The sequence below is a fragment of the Mustela nigripes genome, chromosome 1 (assembly GCF_022355385.1).
Source record: "Mustela nigripes isolate SB6536 chromosome 1, MUSNIG.SB6536, whole genome shotgun sequence".
Lineage (NCBI taxonomy): Eukaryota > Metazoa > Chordata > Mammalia > Carnivora > Mustelidae > Mustela > Mustela nigripes.
Genome location: NC_081557.1, coordinates 68,515,185 through 68,532,638, shown reverse-complemented (window position 1 = coordinate 68,532,638; position 17,454 = coordinate 68,515,185). Strand labels below are relative to the sequence as shown.

Sequence of the window (17,454 nt, the reverse complement as noted above, 5' to 3'; positions counted from 1 at the left end):
TGCGTCGGGTACGTCACAAATTTTCCTTAGTCAACTGACAAGTGAGTCATGAATGGGTGTTCTGTTTACAGGCTGTCCTAAAGCTAAATATTTGTAAAAATCTGCTCGACACTCTGCAAAAGGAAGTGCCAAGGACGAGGGAGGGATCAAGGCCATCAACGTCACCGAACAAAGTCATCCTGGGGCTCGCTCTCAGTTGATTGTGCCAGGAAAATGTGTTCTTCTCCAGGTCAGAAGGTAGAACGTTGGACGGAAAATCAGCCCCTCAGTCAGAGTCCGAGGATTTCTGGGTAGAAAACAGGGCTGGCCAAGCCAGGCTGGGGCCTGAGCCATCAGCTGGGGCCATGGCACGATCAAGTCCTTGCCATTCCAAAGTCACCATGATATTAATCACCAATTTGGGCTTGGACAGGCAAGTGGAAAGGCTTCGATGCACTGGGGGCAATCAGAGACAGCCCTTGGGCAAGCCTGATGTACAGTGCAAGTTTTGGCCTCTTTCTTAGAAGAAAATCTAAACCTCTCCTTCGTGTCCCCCTGCACTCAGCATTCCCTTGACTGCTGGGGGAGTGCTGTGGGGAAGCTGGGTGTTAGCAAAGGAGCACACCCCAGATTTCAACAAATCCCCCCCTTCCATACAAAGATGCAGCCACCAGAGATAAGAAAGATCTATCTATGTTGGCAGAGAAATCTGCCTATGATCTCTTGTTGAGCGAGAAAAGCAAGTGGGATGAAATAGTACGATCTTAATATTCACACCGATCTATAACCCCCTCCCTGTGGCTGTATGAGGTAATGGGAGCTCGCGGGGTTTGGAGGGGGAGGGACTTCTGTTTTGTACTCTTCTACATGACCTGTTTTCATAACAACTGTGCATTACTTGCGTAATTTTTAAGTAAGCTTTCACTTAAGTTTCTTCTTTCAGTTTCCCTGAGGACAGTCACTGAACACATGTAGTAAGCAGCCTGGGATAACTCACATTTGGCTCAAATTTTAAGGAGCATCTTCTGGATTCCAGATGGAGGAGCTGACAGACGGCCACGCCACCGGAGGCCAGGGCCAGACCGGAGGCCACGATGCTTGGTGCACTCATCTGTGGAGGGCCCCCTGTGTGCAGGCACATTCCATCTCTTCTCTTCTTAAATCCGTAGGGTTGACTCATTCAGTCAGCAATTACTCTAGCACCTAGAATGTGCCATGACGCATGCTAGGACCCTGATTCACATTAGTGAAGAAACAGATATAGTACCTGCTAAGTTTGGAGAACATCAGCAACTTTCCTAAGATGACTCAGCTAATAATTGAAGAAGGGTGATTATTTTATTTTATTTTTTATTTTTTGGAAGATTTTATGTTTTATTTTTTATTTATTGTGTTATGTTAGTTACCATACATCATTAGTGGTTTTTTTTTTTTAAGATCTTATTTATTATTTATTTGACACAGAGAGAGAGATCACGAGGAGGCAGAGAGGCAGGCACAGAGAGAGGGAGGGAAGCAGGCTCCCTGCTGAGCAGAGAGCCCGATGTGGGGCTCCATCCCAGGACCCTGAAATCATGACCTGAGCTGAAGGCAGAGGCCCAACCCACTGAGCCACCCTGGTGCCCCCATCATTAGTTTTTGATGCCATGTTCCAAGATTCACTGTTTATGTATAATACCCAGTTCTCCATGTAATACATGCCCTCCATAATTCCCACCACCAGGCTCACCCAACCCCCATTCCCCACCCCCCTCCCCTACAAAACCCTCAGTTTGTTTCTCAGAGTCCACAGTCTCTCATGGTTCATCTCCCCCTCTGATTTCCCCAACTCACTTCTCTTCTCCATCTCCCCATCTCCTCCATGATATTTGTTATGCTCCACAAATAAGTGAAACCATATGATAATTGACTCTCTGCTTGACTTATTTCACTCAGCATAATCTCCTCCAGTCCTGTCCATGTTGATATAAAAGTTGGGTATTCATCCATTCTGATGGAGGCATAATACTCCATAGTGTATATGGACAATATTTTCTTTAACCATTCATCCATTGAAGGACATCTTGGTTTTTTCCACAGTTTGGTAACTGTGGCCATTGCTGCTATGAACATTGGGGTACAGATGGTCCTTCTTTTCACTACATCTATATCTTTGGGGTAAATACCCAGTAGTGCAACTGCAGGGTCATAGGGTAGCTCTGTTTTTAATTTCTTAAGGAATCTTCACACTGTTTTCCAAAGTGGCTGTACCAACTTGCATTCCCACCAATAGTGTGAGAGGCTTCCCCCTTTTTGCACATCCTCTCCAACACTTGTTGTTTACTGTCTTGTTAAACTTTGAAATTCTAACTGGTGTAAGGTGATATCTCAGTGTGGTTCTGATTTGAATTTCCCTGATGGCTAATGATGATGAACATTTTTTCATGTGTCTGTTAGCCATTTGTATGTCTCCATTGGAGAAGTATCTGTTCATGTCTTCTGGAGGGATGATTATTTTAGACCCTGGCAATCTGGAACACCTCCCTGAAGGAAAACAGCATTTGAGCCTCACCTTAAAGAGGGAACGAGATTTGGACAGACAAGAAGATACTCCGGGGGCAAAGGACTGGCGGTGGGGGGGGGGGGGGGGGGCCAGTACAGAAATGCAGAGAGCAGATTTGGGCCATAGTGGTGATTCTGGAGTAACTGGAGGCCAGGGTAGAAGGGGAACTGGAGAGATACCAGCCCCAGGAGCAGGTCAAAGTCATGGTGTAGGGTGTGAATGACCTATTAGCAGCTTCAACTTTATCCCGGGGGTCATATTGGGGAATAATGTTGTTGTTGTTTCCGTTGAAGGGTGATGTGATCCGACAAGCTTTAGGAGGTTGGAAGGGAACCGTGTGGCCCAGAGTCTTTGAGCCAGTCTGCAGGGCTTTGGATCCCTGTCCTACCACTCACAAGCTCTAGAATGTGGGGTAAGAGACTTGACTTGCCTGTCTCTTGGGTTCTCCTACAGTAGCATGGGGATGAGCTAAGGGTGCTAGCCTGAGAGTGACTGGAAGAATTCAATGTCCTAATTTATTACTCTTGTTTCTCTGGCATCCAGGTCAAGGACGGAGTGGGTGAGATGCGAGGCAGAAGGTGACTGCAACTGGCTGAGTGAGAGACGAGGTCTCACACAAAATCTGTGACGATGGAGACACAAAGTGTGGAAACAAGATGCAAGGTGAGTGGACAGGACAGGTGAATGACTGACCAAAGGAGGGGGGCAGGGAGGAACCCAGGGTGACTTTGGCTCCTAGCGGAGGGGACAGATGGTTGGGGCCGCCAGCAGGGCAGTGACTGTGGCAGAGAAAGCCCCAGGGTGTGGCTGGGCCATGTTTCAGGGAACTGGGAAGCCACACATGGAGGTCATCAGGTACAATCAAGGAGTCTGTTTGAATAGAAAACCGAGGCCCTTCTGTTTATACTCAGCATTTCTGGACCATGAATTCTGAGGTCTCGGGACATGGCTGAGGAAAAACAAGACGGGGCCCTGGCCCCAGAGCGGGCCCTGTGAGAGCGTATACCTCAGTCCCCCTCCCCCACCCTTGAGTGGCTGGTGGGCACACTCTGTGTGAACAGGGTCATGTCGCTCTAGCTGCAGTCTGTGTCTCAAACAGACCAGAGGCTTTGGTCCAGCCTCTATGTCCAGCACAGGCCTTCTGCTGGAAATACCACATTAAAAAAAAAAGCCTCAAAAATGTCTTTTCTTAATAAGCCATTTGCCTACCAATTTTCTCCAGAACTATTAAAAACAAATATAAGCAAGCAAACCATTAAAAATTAAAACTCCAGAAATTTGGAGGCCATAGGACGGTACATGGAGAGAACCGAGGGAGTAGGGACAAGCCGGCCTGTTTCCTCATCTGAGACTCAGGTGAAGACTTCGGGTCACAAGAACCCTGGAGGTTGCAGAGGCCACGATGTCCAGTCAAAAGCCAGCTCGGCGAATGTTCAGTCCACTGTCCCTCACGCAGTCGGAGCGGGGAGAGCAATCAGGACTCGAAGTTATGTGCTCTTACTTCCCAATGGGGCTACAAGGATTCCCGTTCTTTTACTCCAAACTACCCGACAACACAGTCTGTGAGCCTTACATTCTGTTTGCACATTGAGACCCTGGGAAGTCATCCCTGGACGGAACTCCACACCGGGTGGGGAGGGCCTTGTCCGGACACCGTAAGGGAAGAAAGAGTTAGGGGGTGACAGGCTGGTCAAGAGAGCTCAGGCCACCTGGACACGGGGTTGGATGTCTGCCTCCCAGGAGCACATGGCCATGCTCCCTAAGAGGGACAGAAACAATCCAACAGTAACATCGTGTGGCGATAGAAAGCTCTTTCTTCCACCACCACTGACCTAAATCCTGATTATGTTGAGTCTAGGAATCTTAAAAGTCACTGTTACCCCTGTCGCTCCCATGTTCACCAGGGGTGGGAGTGAAGCGAGGCACCCCTTTGAGAGGCATGAGCAGAGGATGTGCCGGGCATCTCCCCCTCCCCAGCTCATGCTCTTCTTGGGAGGGGGCTTCTGGTGGGAACTCTCGCAGCATTTATCCCGTGCTCCTGCTTCCACAGTGGATGCCCCCCTCAGTGTCACCAGCCCGTCACATGCCTCCTTTCCCCCACAGCCCTCACTCTTCCTGCGACCCCAAAACCCCAAGAAGGCAGACCCCACCCCCACGTCCACCGTGGGGCTCAGAGACACATCTGACTCCAGCCGAGTCTCAGCTCTGGGTTGATTCCCCTGAAGCACAGTGGCCCCTGGCAGGTTCCTGAAGCCGGAACCGAAGCAGAGGACGCTCTGATGCAATCGAAGTAGCGCCCTCTCCGGGGTCCAGCCTCCCTGCGTCTACCCTTTCCTCATCAGTCTGCAGGAGCTGGGAGTGGGCGGGCGGCAAGCTCCAGGGGTCTGGATGACTCATTTCCTTCTGAGAATCAAGACCGGGTGTTGGTGGAAGCAGGAGGCCTGGGGAGGGGGGGGGGGGGACACTGGATGCCTCTAGAAGCAGAACGGCGAGCGAGGCTGCTTCCAAGCCACGAGAGGACATTAAACTCAACAAGCATGTACGTTTTGGGGGAAAGAAAGGAGCAAGCATGAGAGAAGAGCCATTTTATCCCTTTATTATATACAATATTAAGGCACAGGTTTAAGCAGCAAAGAATAGGAAAATCTTTGGCTGACCAACAGAAACCACATTGGCCGTGGGGGGCACTCTGCGTTCTTGGACATCACACCCCCCCAACTCGGCACAGAGACCCACGTGGCCGTGCAGCTCTGCAGACACCCTTCCGTGGGACGAAGATGCCGAAAGGTCATGCCAGAGTCCACGAGCGGGAACACAGCACGCTGCCCCCAATCACGGCGACGACACAGTGCGGGCAGGGAGCACGGGCGCCCGAGGGCTGTCCGAGAGGTGGCTGAGGTCCCTGCCTGCGCCTGCCCTGGGTTCCCAGGCGCTCACAGCGATCCCATACGCGCCCCGTGGGGGAGGTGCCACCACGGCCCCCCCCACAGCAGGAGGAAAACACCTCCATTCCAAGAACACCACCGCAGACAAAGTTGCTTATGTTCTGTTTTGTAATAAATCCTTGCAGGTGTCTCTACGCGACCAGATTCCGAGGCAAAGTCACACGTACACACACCACCGAGCATCGGCGCTTTGAGAGCTGATACGAGAAAATGCAGTGAATGTACCTCACGGTATTGAGAAGAGTATTTTAATTCTGTGAAGAAGCACTTTTATGACAACGCTACACCTCGGTCACCGCAGTACACGATAAGAACATGCGCTTAAATATTACAAGGCTTTACGGAGCTCCTGCCGGAGCGCTCCACTAAGGACTACGGCCCCCACCCGCGTGTATGCAGAGGCGCGAACACATACAAGGCATGGCAAGAGAAGAGATTTTCAAAAGCGAACCCACTAGAAGTTACACGTACTGATGCCTATTGTCCTCCTTGGAAGGGGTCACTTTGAGAGGCTCTACGAGTCCAAAGACCGATTCCAAAGAATGTTTTTGGGATTTTTCTTTTTTGAAAGGTAAAAATGGTATGACCTTCATCACCCACTGTTATTTGTTCAACTGGGATGATTTCCAAACTTAGATCCATCCTCAAAGGAGGAAGATTTCTCATTGATAAGGATAATCAAGGCCAGGCCAGGCCCTAGAGGCCATTCTCACAGAGGCATGGGCAAACTGTTTCTCCTGGGGACAGCCATCAGCACAGAGTCTCCCAAAGGGTCACCGTTTAAGGGGTGAGATGAAATACATGGATATTCCGGATATCAAGCAAGGAAACCCGACACACAACCTTGCAGTCATGCCTCATACGTATGCACGGACATACACACGTCTTTATAAATCATTAAATTACTAAACAAGAAAAGGATATCCTACTTAAAAAGAGGAGAGAAAAACTTGCTTCTTCGTTCCAGAAGAAATCCATTTACTGAAATGCTGACCTTTTACATGTTCCCAACTGTCAGCTTCTGGAAGCTTCTTAATGACTCCACCCATCTCCCCGTGGAGCCAGACCTCAGCGGCAAGCTGATTAAACAGTCCTCTCATTGGAGGAAGACATTTTAAACACATCAATTAATTAGCAGAAAGAAGAGAAGAAAAGCCACATTTATAAAGCATCTGCCAGGGCTGCCTCGGGCGAAGCCAGCATCGGGCTGGATGCCCTCTGGCTACGGGACGGCCTTACCGGTTAAGGATACCCACGGGCTCCCACTCAGCATGGCCACGGGACCCTTTGTTCAGGAGGGCAAGTTTACCGCAGCTCACAGCACACTCCCCGAACTCCAGGGCAGACTGCAGCAGGACTTTGGTTTTGGAAAATGGGTGGAGTTCCCTGCCTCGAAACCTTTTAAAACCCCGATCCATTCTTCATGGCCTCCTGGGAACGTGGCCTCCCCAGACGTCTCTGCGACTCTCGAGGCTGCTGGGGACCCAGTTTGTCTTCTCATCAGCCTGCGGCATCAGAAGAACACCGGGGGCTGACGACGACCCGGGCAGGGGGAGAAGGGGAGTGATGGCCAGCTCGTCTGCAGCAGCCATCGTGACAGCCTCTCCCCTGAGCGACAGACCCTTGCGGTCTCTGTTCCAAGATCAGAATTCATAAGGAGCCGCTATCTGGTTATCGGACCCCAGCCCTGTGCCGTCAAACCCAGGATGTGCTCCTAAGAGCTGGCCCCACAGGATGGAAGAGAGAAGGGCCCCACCGCTCTGTGCGCTCCAGCCAATGCCCTGTGAGGGATGAGGCAACCCTGTCCTGCAGGCCTGCCTAGAAGGGGCCCGAGAGCACACGGGCACTGGCCACTGGCCTCTGGCAGGCCGCAGAGAAGCCAAGAGAAGAAACAGCTAAGACAAGGTTCTGCACCTGCTTTGCGACGATCTTCCGGAATCCAGCGGATCCCTTCCATATGATACCCCGGTCAACACGCGGAAACTGCCAGACCACCCGTTCCGGGAGGAAGCCAAGTGCCCCCGGCAGGTCTTCACATGAAGCAAAGCCTTTACCCTTCACACCAAGATGGGACTCGAGGGGTCCGTAGACACCACAGAATCCTGCCATCCAGGCCTCTGGGCAGTGCACAGGGGTTTTTTTTCAGTGGATTTTGCGGCCCTGCGTATGATGGAACACGGAGACTTCCATCTGTACCTCGTGTTTATGGGCAGTTCTAGGAGTTCTGGGCTCAAGTCCTCCTCCTAGGTTCCCGAGAGGTGTGGCAGCTGGGTGTGTGTGCGTGCACGTGCGTGCGTGTGCGCTCTGCACATCACAGCTGGGGCCAAACCCGGCTGAGACATGGCATGAAAGATGGCTGTGACCCGTGTCGGTGGCAGTCCAGCCTGTGATGGGGGCACAGCTCCCCTCTTCTCAGGCCCTTGGTTCAGATGCCACTGCTGTGAGCCTTTGGAGAGGGACTGAACCTCCCTGAGCCCCCGTTTCCTTGTCTGTGAAATAAGGTTAAAGCAGCCCTTACTCTCCAGGCGGCTCGAGGACTCATGAAAAGATGCTCACCACCCTGCTTGCCTACAGCCAGCACCAACTGGTAGCTCTTTTTCGGCAAATCAAATGAGATAAAGGATTGTAAAGGGCCCAGAACGCAGAGCAAGTGCTCAGTGTTTGTGATCCCTTGCTCCTATGGGCAAACGAGGCTTCCAGAAAGCTTCGAACATGAAAAGCATCGGGGGCTGGGGGAGGGGGCTGGCGTGGCAGGAAATCTCCCAGAAAAGAACACATCTGAAAGCTAGAGATCCCTTTTCTTACGGGAGAGACTTAGCAAGTCAGAAGAAAAAAAGAGTCCTGACGATCACAGCAAAGCTGAAGAAGCGACCAAGGCCGGCCCCCAGGCCTGGAGGCAAAGGGTGTGCCGGAGTAGAGAGACAAGGCTTAGGGAACACCAGGCTGTGGCTCCCACTTTTACCCACTTCTAGGAGAGACCGCCTATGTTTGAGGTGGCCCGGGTGTGGGCCGTGGGGCCTGGCCGAGGAGACTTGCCCTCCTGCCTCTAGACACTTGCATTCGTTCCTGGTCCATTCGTGATATTAATTAAGGAGTCAAAACATCCTTAAGAGAAAGCGTCCCCATCGCCTAAACCTCACCACCTGTAAAAAATGATGGGAAGCAGAGACTGGGGTCTCCCTCCCCATCCCCACAACCATCCACACTCACACAGCCCCAGCACAAGGCAGGCGGCCTGGCCGCCAGAACCACTGCAGCTTCCCGGGCCTGATGGGAGCAGAGGAGGCCGAGACCACACAGAGCTCAGTACCCCCACAGAGCCGGGCTTGGGAAGGGGCAGTCCTGCTCACTGTCATGCCACACCTGCTCTGGCCACGGCCACGGCCGTCTTCCTCCCCGCTCTGGTTTACGCTGCAGCCCTCCCTCCACCACTTCCCTCTGGGGAGGCTATAGCTCCCCCTCCTGACACCCCCAAGACCAACTCTAAAATAAGCCTCCCAAGCAAAATTCCCGGAGGAGTGTTGTGTCCAGGGCTCCACATAGGTGGGACTTGAGAAAGTCTCAACCCAGGTCTTTTTTTCCTTTAGGAAAGGGCTTGGGATGAGAAGGGTCCAGCTGACCTGGAGAGAGGAAAGTATCCCCAAGAATGTCTGCCAGCCTGGCTAGCGTCTCCTCTCCCCTGATCTAGCACCCTTCAGATTCGTAAAGAAAGCCAGTATCTGAGGCGTCAGGGGCCCCCGACCCCCTTCACTCCTGGCTCTTTGACATGATGCTCTGTCCTACTTTAGTCAGCTTGCCCCACACCGAATCCTCGCAACCTGTGACTATATATATATACTGGCCCATTAGGTCACAAAGCCAGTTCGTGGCACAGAAACACTGACATGCTAACATGGAGATCTACGCGGTTGTCCACGGCACACAGAGGAGTGCGAGGGGGTGGGGAGTGAGGTGAACAGGCTTGGACTATAGGCAGTCATGCAAGCTGTCCCAAGTGTCATTCATTTCCTGGAGGGCAGTCCTGAAAGTCCCATTAGCCCAACAGAGCAACGGGGCAAAAGGACAGAGCTCTGTGCAAGATGTGAGACAGAAGAGCCAGGGCCACGATCTGAACGCAGGATGTCACAGTGACCGTGGCATCTTCTGCCTCACCGGCACTCACCTCATTCCCCGTCGCACTGAGCCCCGTGACTCCAAGGGGGAGGAGGCGGCCAGGCCTCCAGCACACGGCTCTGTCCCACTGGTCACTACAAAGCAGAAATCCGATTCTGCTCTAACAGATCCCAGACCTGAGGAATCCCGCCGTGTTGTAGTAACAAGGAAAGGAAGTGAAAGCAAAGAAGAATAAAATGAAAGAATGAAGCAGAGGAAGAGATGAAACTGAGAGCAGTTAGGGAATTTGAGCACCAAGATCAGAACGCTCCCTTCCTGCTTCGGGTTTTTCCTGCTGAATCCGGAAAATCTAAGAAGCCCCACCGTCTCCTCAAAATCCAAACCAAGCAGGGAGTTGGGTGAGAACCTCCTTCTAAGTGTCCATCACGCAGACACGGCTTCTCGCTGCCAACCCCACACACATTCACAGGAAACCCTGATGGCACAGGTGACATGACAGGATGCCGAGAGAGGCTCTCGGAGATTTCTAGGAGGTTCTTCTTTAAAAAAAAATAATGATCCCCAAAATAAACATGCTAAGAGGCAAGGAGAAGGGGGGGGGGTATTTCACGGAAGATCCACGTTCAGGTTTATGTGTTTATAGCCAGAGGGCAGGTGTACACAGACCCTCCCCGAGAGATACATTTTCTACACAGTGAGAATCCCACTTCCTGCGACGTCTCGGTTTCCAAGCCTACATGCGTCTTCTCCTCCACCGTAAGTGACGCGAATCCATAGCATGCTCGTCTTCAGTCATGTAGGTCTCCTGATTTTCTTTTTAAACGTTTATAAAAAGCGTTCTTACTAATTTAAGATCTTCATCAGTTCACATCCTTCCTGATTTTCCATCCACGACTTTCTCAATCTTTCTTCTGCCTCTCGGCCGCCCTCCTCATTTGTCAAGAGCCCCTCCAAGAAGGAGCAGGACACCGACGTTAGATGAGAACCTCCATCATCTCCCCGTCGGGGAACTCGGGCTTGTGGAGCAAGCTGCTGACGCGGCCTTTGTGGTCAGGGGACTTCCCGTGGCCCAGAGGGTTCTCTGCCAAACAGAAGGGGACATCAGAAGCCCGTCCCACAGAAGAGCATGGGGCCAACCAGCTCTCTCTCCCAGGGAACCACTTCCAACCCCAGCGCTCACCACCAGCCTCAGCAGAGGAGGCCGCACCCCACCATGGAGAAGAGCGAAATGATGGGCCCTGGGATTCAGACAGGAATAACAGAACCAGGTGGTGATGGGGAAGGTAAGTGTGTGAAGAGGGCCCTAGGGATGTGTATGAAGAGCCCCTCGCAGCCAATCTCCTTCTCTGCAAAACCATCCAATCCTGCGCCTACAAGCCACGTCCTTTCCACGTGTTCCTTGCCTTGGAAAAGTGTGTCTCAAGAATTAAACGTTCAAGGGACACCCGGGCTGTTCAGTTGGTTTAGAATCTGCCTTCAGCTCAGGTCACAATCCCAGGGTCCTGGGATCAAGTCCCACATCAGACTTTCTGCTCAGCGGAAAGTCTGCTTCTCCCTCTCCCTCTGCTGCTCCCCCTGCTTGTGCATGCACTAGCTCACTCTCTGATACAATAAATATAATCTGTATTTTAAAAATATTTTTTAGGATTTTATTTATTTGACAGAGAAAGAGAGAGAGAGAGAGAGCACATGTGGGGGAGGGCTGGAGGAAGATGGAGAAGCAGGCTCCCCACTGAGCAGGGAGCCCAATGGGGGGCCTAATCCCTGGACCCTGGGATCAAGACCTGAGCCGAAGGGAGATGCTTAACTGACTGAGCCACCCAGGTGCCCCATAAATAAAATCTTAAAAGAAAAAAAAAAGAATTAAATGTTCATAAAATGACAATGCTATGTTTTCGTGTCTACTTTCACGGCTGAAACTCAAGTAGCCCCTTGGAGGAAATGGTTAATTTATGCCCCCGAGAGCCCCACCTCCTCCAAAGAACTCGGGAGGGCTAACCACAACTCAGATTAACCCAAAGGCACAGCTGGTCTTTCCCCGGATGCTCTGGACTCACGGCAAGCCCACCGCGCTCAGGCTGTCTTCTCCTAAATATTTTAAAGCACCTCATTCTTGCTGGTGTGAGGGTTGTGCCAGAAGTCTACCTGCCCTGCAGTCAAGTCTGCCTTCCCCCTCAGTCGGGAGGGCGCCCCTAAACCTGGATCCCTGAAGGGCGAACCCCTCGAAGGCAATATCTGCATACCCAGTAACTCTGAAGTGCCTGGTGCCTGGCACTAGTTCCCACACAAGCTGGGGGGCTTCTCATTCCCAAACACCCCGCAGTGGGTCAATTCTCACACCCCTGGGGAAGCGTTGACTACAAAGCATCCATTAAAAGGGTACCTTCGTTTAAAAGGCAAACCGAAGTGTCTATACATATTTTGTTCCCGTAAGAATAAAGTGCATCAGGGTAAGCATAATTATGAAGAACCCCCATGGGGATGCCTGGGTGGCTCAGTCCATTAAGCAGCTGCCTTCAGCTCAGGTCCGTCCTGGGACTGAGTCCCGCACCAGGTTCCTGGGAGCCTGCTTCTCCCTCTCCCTTTGGCTGCTGCTCCCCTGCTTATGCTCTCTCTCTCTGACAAATAAATAGTCATTTTAAAAAAAAAAAAAGAACCCCATGAAGTGAGAGCTGATTGGCATTCCTGGCACCCTTCCCCCACTTACCCCCTCAGTCCCCAACCAAAGGCTCCCTCTCTGGTCAGAGTTCTCTGGATTTTCTCAGAGTAAAGGGAGGGAAGAAGCCATACCCGGTTTCTCCGCAGTCCCTTTGGCCCCCGGGTGTTTCAGGATGGGGCTGTTGGAAGGGGTCACGCTCAGCCGGCCACGGGTGGGCAGGGAGGCCATGCTGGGCCAGAAGAGCTCAGTGCTCTTGTCGGTCTGGGTGCTGCTGTCCTTGCTGCCCGTCTTTGCGTGGGCACTGCTGGCCAGGGCGGGGGAGGCGTGTTCATGGTGGTCCTTCCCTAGCAGCAACCCTGAGGACACAAGGATAGCTGTGTTAATGCCAATCTCGGAAGAAACACAAACAAAAATTTCATTTCCTTCTCGCCTGAGGACAGCCTCATTCATTGACTCATTTATCATGTCCTTTATAAGCACTTATCATTAGCCTGATAAGAGGACAAACAAAAAAAAAAAAAAAAAAAGAAAGGAAAGAAAGACCTAGAGCCCCGTCTCTAAAACTCCCTGGGTTTTTTGTTTGTTTGTTTGTTTGTTTGTTTTGGAAGAGTAGTTCTTAAGTAAGCTGGTAATGATGAATTATGAGGAACACTAGGATAAAATCATGCCCAGGGTAGTAGAAGAGGCCTCAAAGCCCATGCCGAGGGGAGGGGGCATTCCTGCCGGGCTTTCTGGAGACGAGGCTATCCGACAGCCCAGGGAGGGCTAGCCTTGAGCAGCATGTGTGTGCGGAAGAAACACGGAAGGCTTCCCGGATCTGAGACATGGAGCCCAGGGGCCTTGAGAGCAGCCCAGAAGACTGCCCCACTCTCGGTCATGGAGGGTCTCCCACAGACCTGGGTTCAAAAACAAATACTCTTCGCAGTCAGGGCAACACCAAGTCGTGCTCTTTATTCCCCAAAGCAGATCCCTTGCAGCGGCGAGCCACGCCCCCAGGAAGCAGGGAGCCAGCTGGCCTTCTGGACAGGGTCACTGAGCCCTGCTCCTCCTCCCTGCTGCCCTAGGCAGGCACTGGGGTGGAAAGGGGATGTGCTGGCCAGGAAAACAACATTTGTATTTCTGAACAGTGACACAGGGCATGCCTGCCCGGAAAGCGCCAGCATCCCAGAACACTAGCCCCCAGAAAAGGTGGTAGTAAGCACAATCGAGTATCTGTTCACTTAACGAGCCAGCCATCCAGAGAGGATCCTGGCCAGGGTGATTTCAAGGTGCCCATTCACAAGCAGGGCCGTCACATGTAACTGTGTATCCATTTCTTGGACACACTGTTCAAGTGCCGTGTGACTCCGTGGGTGGGGCCTGGGACTCCGCATCTTTAAGGAGCTCCCAGGTGATCTGGGGGTCCTTGCACTGCACTGCGAGGAACAAGGGTCTTTGGCGACCTGCTCCTCACACACCAGCTCACTTTCTACTTTACAATGCTCCTCTGACACAGGTCCTGTCCTTATCTTTTGTTTTATGGCAAAGGTAATGAGAATGCAGAGAAATGAACCTCTCACAGCTAAGAAGCCACAGAAACGGGATTCAGATGTGTCTGTGCCTGACACCAAGTCCAGCCAGTGCTCCTGGATCCCTGCACCCTGCCTGTTGAACCTCCAAGGCCTGACAAGGATGCTCTGATGGAATGAGGTCACCAGCCAGTCAGCCTGCCGGGGAGCCCCAGGCCATCCAGGACATACACACGGTCACCCCTCCCTCCTTCCGGAGCCCAGGAAGCAAGAGGCAGTGGAGACAATTTGGGAACTGCGAATGTGTCCCTCTGCTCAGCCCTTTGGTTTTTTGTGACGCGTGGACAGTCACAATCATGAGGAGAACACGAGAGCAGAGAACACAGCAACCCTTCCTGTGGACGGGTCCTCGGTCTCCTGGGCCTGCTTCAGACATGCCAAATGCTAGCGAGGAGAGCCCCAGACAGCGGTGGCTCGCCTGCCTGGCTGGATGTCGCACACCGCCTGCAGCAGGGAGGGACCCATCATGGCCCAGCACACTTCCCACTCCTGTACCAGACTGGCCTGAGCACTACTCCCCGGGCTCTCTAACCAGGGGATGGAGCTACGGGCCCTTGGGAGGGTCTCTGATGACCCCAGCTGCCATCTGCACATGTCCTCTCTGAAGTGCATTCCTGTGGCGGGCAGGGGCTGCTGAAGGGACCTGTGAAGGGACGGCAACCAGAGACTCTGGCCGCGCCTTTGATCCCTCAACACTGGCTGGTCCACTCTGCAAGCCCTTATTCCCTTTGGCACAAAGCGGCCAGGCTCCTCTGGGGTTCTGTGCGGAGGAAGACGGCTCTCAGCTCCACAGATAAACAAAACACACTCTGACCCAGGGAAAGGCATCAAAGAAGGGCCAGAGCCTGGGAGCCGCTGGAGCTCAAGGGAAGAGAGAGCAAGACGGGTGTCCGGGCACGCGCTGCCTGCTTCCGCTCCAGGCTCCGGCAGCCCTCTCAGCAGGGCTGCCCGTGCCCAGCAAACCCATTGAGGTTGAGGAAGACCCCATCGGCAGAGCTCACCTCTGCAACCACCACCCAACAAAAACGACCACCCACCACCCCTTATGCTTGACAGCATGGCTTCCAAAGCACTTTCTCCCCATTCTCTCGTTTTGCCCTCAGCTCAGCCACCTGGCAGAAAGCAGGACCTTGCTTTTCCAGACACAGATGCAAAAGTGCAGCCAAGTCCAGAGCCTGACCTCTCTGGGATTTTCTCATTTTCTGCCGTGAGGGTTACTTCGACTTTCAGCAATAATGACAATGACTGTGACGTTAATCAACCCAGGGCCGGTAGCTACTCTTGTAGTCTAGCTTTGCTTCCATATATCTCGTCTAATTTCCACAACTAAAGGGTGACCAATTATCCTCGCCATCCACAGATGGGTCAATAGACGCGGAGATACTCTGACATTTCGGCATCTCATGAATGGCAGAGCTGGGGACCGCCAAAGGGTCAGAACCCTTTCCACGGTCATGGAGGGTCTCCCACAGACCCGGGTTCAAAAACAAACACTCTTCGCAGTCAGGGTTTCCGACCAGGTGGGCTCGCCTCTCCACATCTGTGTAGCTCTTGCTTTTCCGATCCTGGCCTGAAGGAGGTGTGGGGCTCACCTATGCTCCCCTTCCAGGGCTTCTCCTCCTTCTTCTCCTCGGCCAGCTGGCTGCTGGTAAGCGACGTCTGGCGGGAGTGGGTCCCCGTGGCCGCAGCAATGGACGGGACGGAGCGGGCGGGACGCAGGCTGGAGGAGTCTGTCTTCCCGGCGTCTTTACGGGACCGCTGCTGAAGGACCTTAATCATGGCATCCTTCTCTATGATTTTGGCATGGAGATTCTTAATGCTATGTAACAAGACAAAACCAAACGGCCATAAACAGAAGCTATTTGGCGAGAAAAACCTGAACCATTTTTCTTGGGCTGCCCCAGGGACTTGAATTATAATTCAGAGGAAGAGTTATGCGCAGCGTGAGTCCTCAAACATTTACAATCTGCAAATTATACAAAACAGAACTTCCGTAGCAGATCAGAAGGGCACACCTTCTCTGGCCTCTCCTGGGACCCCAAGGACATATGCGCAGAATGGCTGCGGCCTCCCGGCAGGGACCTCCTGAATTATGGTGCACTCATGGACCAACTCAGAGGATCTTGGGTCCCTGGGGATGGGGGCCGGAGGGGCAGTCAGGAAACTCAACCACTCTGAAGCCTCACACAGGGTTGGCTTTCCACAAAGGTCAATGCCCCCGTTTTCTGAGAACAGAGAAATACAAGACAGACAGGTTTCCTGAGAAAAGAGGTTTTCATCCCCCTCATGGCCCAAAATGAGAATCAGAAAGCACGTGGGTTCCCTTCCAGACTTGGGGGTATGTGGCTGAGCCCATCAGCTGTTCAGAGCAGGGAGGGACTGGTGGGCCCTGTGTGGTACTTGAGGAGCGTGGCCATGAGCACATGGCGGTCCCTTACGTGTACTCCATGTCCTGACACCTCCTGGTGGCCTGTGCCACCTCCTCCTCGTCCTGCCAGATGTGGGCCTCGAGCGAGCTCTCGCCGTAGCTGCCATTCCTCGAGTGGTTGATGATCGTGGTGTCCCTGGGAACACAGGACACACAGACAATGACGCGTATCCTCCTGGGGAGGTATCTGAGGGCACCACAAGACAGTATCTCTTCAACCCCTCTCCCTCTCTGAAATCCTGGCCAGCTCTCCCCCTAGACTTGACAGAATGAAGACAGCGTCTGGGGAAACAAAATGAAATCCAAAGATCAAAACTCCCTGCTCTCCTGTGGGACCCCTACTGTACCCCCTATGACAGAGGGAAGCTGTTGTCATTGTACTTGTGTCTTCATGCCTGTCCTCCATACTTATCCTTTCTCAATCAGAGTCAACGTTCTATTTCGATTTCTCACCCACCTAGCAGCAATTCCAGTATTTTACAGTGAAACGGAGACTCGGCAAATACTTGGAAACACACACTGGGCCTCTCGGACAGCGAGGCTCAGGCAAAATCTTCCCTTGAGCCTGCAGGCTAGCTCGCGGCCAGCTTCATGAGCCCCTGTGTGACAGCCATGCCAAGTGGCGGGGCAGAGAGATGGAGACACACAGCTGTCCCTGGAAAGTCCAGTCAAGGAGCTGAAGTGGAGGGAGTGGCAGACATGGTGCAGGGTGGCTGGAAGCAGGTGCCTGGTTGAAGCTAACTACTCCTCTGCTGCTTTTGATAATTTAATCACTCCTAGTTAATGATGACTGGTAAAAAGAAGAGAATGGTGCCATCTAAGTGATCTAGGTGTATCTCCAATTCTAAGGTGCCCTAGTGTCTCGGACCAGTGAACGCCAAATTGATAAATGGTCTAGCCAAAGATCTCACATCTCTTGAACTTCATATTCCAATGCTGCAATCATATTTAAAATCTTAATAGCGTTTTTCTAGAACACTCAAGAATAGCAAAGAGAACTCCTTCTTTTATCACTCTAATGACAGCTATCAACAAATGAGCTTTTCCTTTACACCAGAGACAGGGTAAGTAAGACACGCTACACATGGCCTCTCACATAGCCCTCACAGCAACCTGGGTAGTTGGCCTTATCCTCATTGTACTGATGAATAAATAGGCGAGGTGACTTTGTGAGAACACCCAGTTAGTGAAGGTGGGGCAGATTCAAGTCCAGATATTTC

The 17,454-nt window shown here is 52.3% G+C and overlaps 1 protein-coding gene across 5 annotated transcripts in view; it reads right to left on the bottom strand.

Moving 5' to 3' along the window:
• Nucleotides 1-5,096: 5,096 nt before the first annotated feature.
• Nucleotides 5,097-17,454, bottom strand: part of AMOTL1 (angiomotin like 1) — a 112,678-nt gene continuing 100,320 nt past the window's right edge. For all 5 annotated transcript variants that reach the window (XM_059413011.1, XM_059413021.1, XM_059413029.1 and 2 more), the window contains 4 exons: nt 16,245-16,370; nt 15,399-15,625; nt 12,370-12,594; nt 5,097-10,660 (listed from right to left, as the gene is read on the bottom strand). In XM_059413011.1, the coding sequence (XP_059268994.1) occupies nt 10,554-10,660; nt 12,370-12,594; nt 15,399-15,625; nt 16,245-16,370 (685 nt within the window). In that variant the 3' untranslated portion in view covers nt 5,097-10,553. The remainder of the gene's footprint in view (nt 10,661-12,369; nt 12,595-15,398; nt 15,626-16,244; nt 16,371-17,454) is intronic.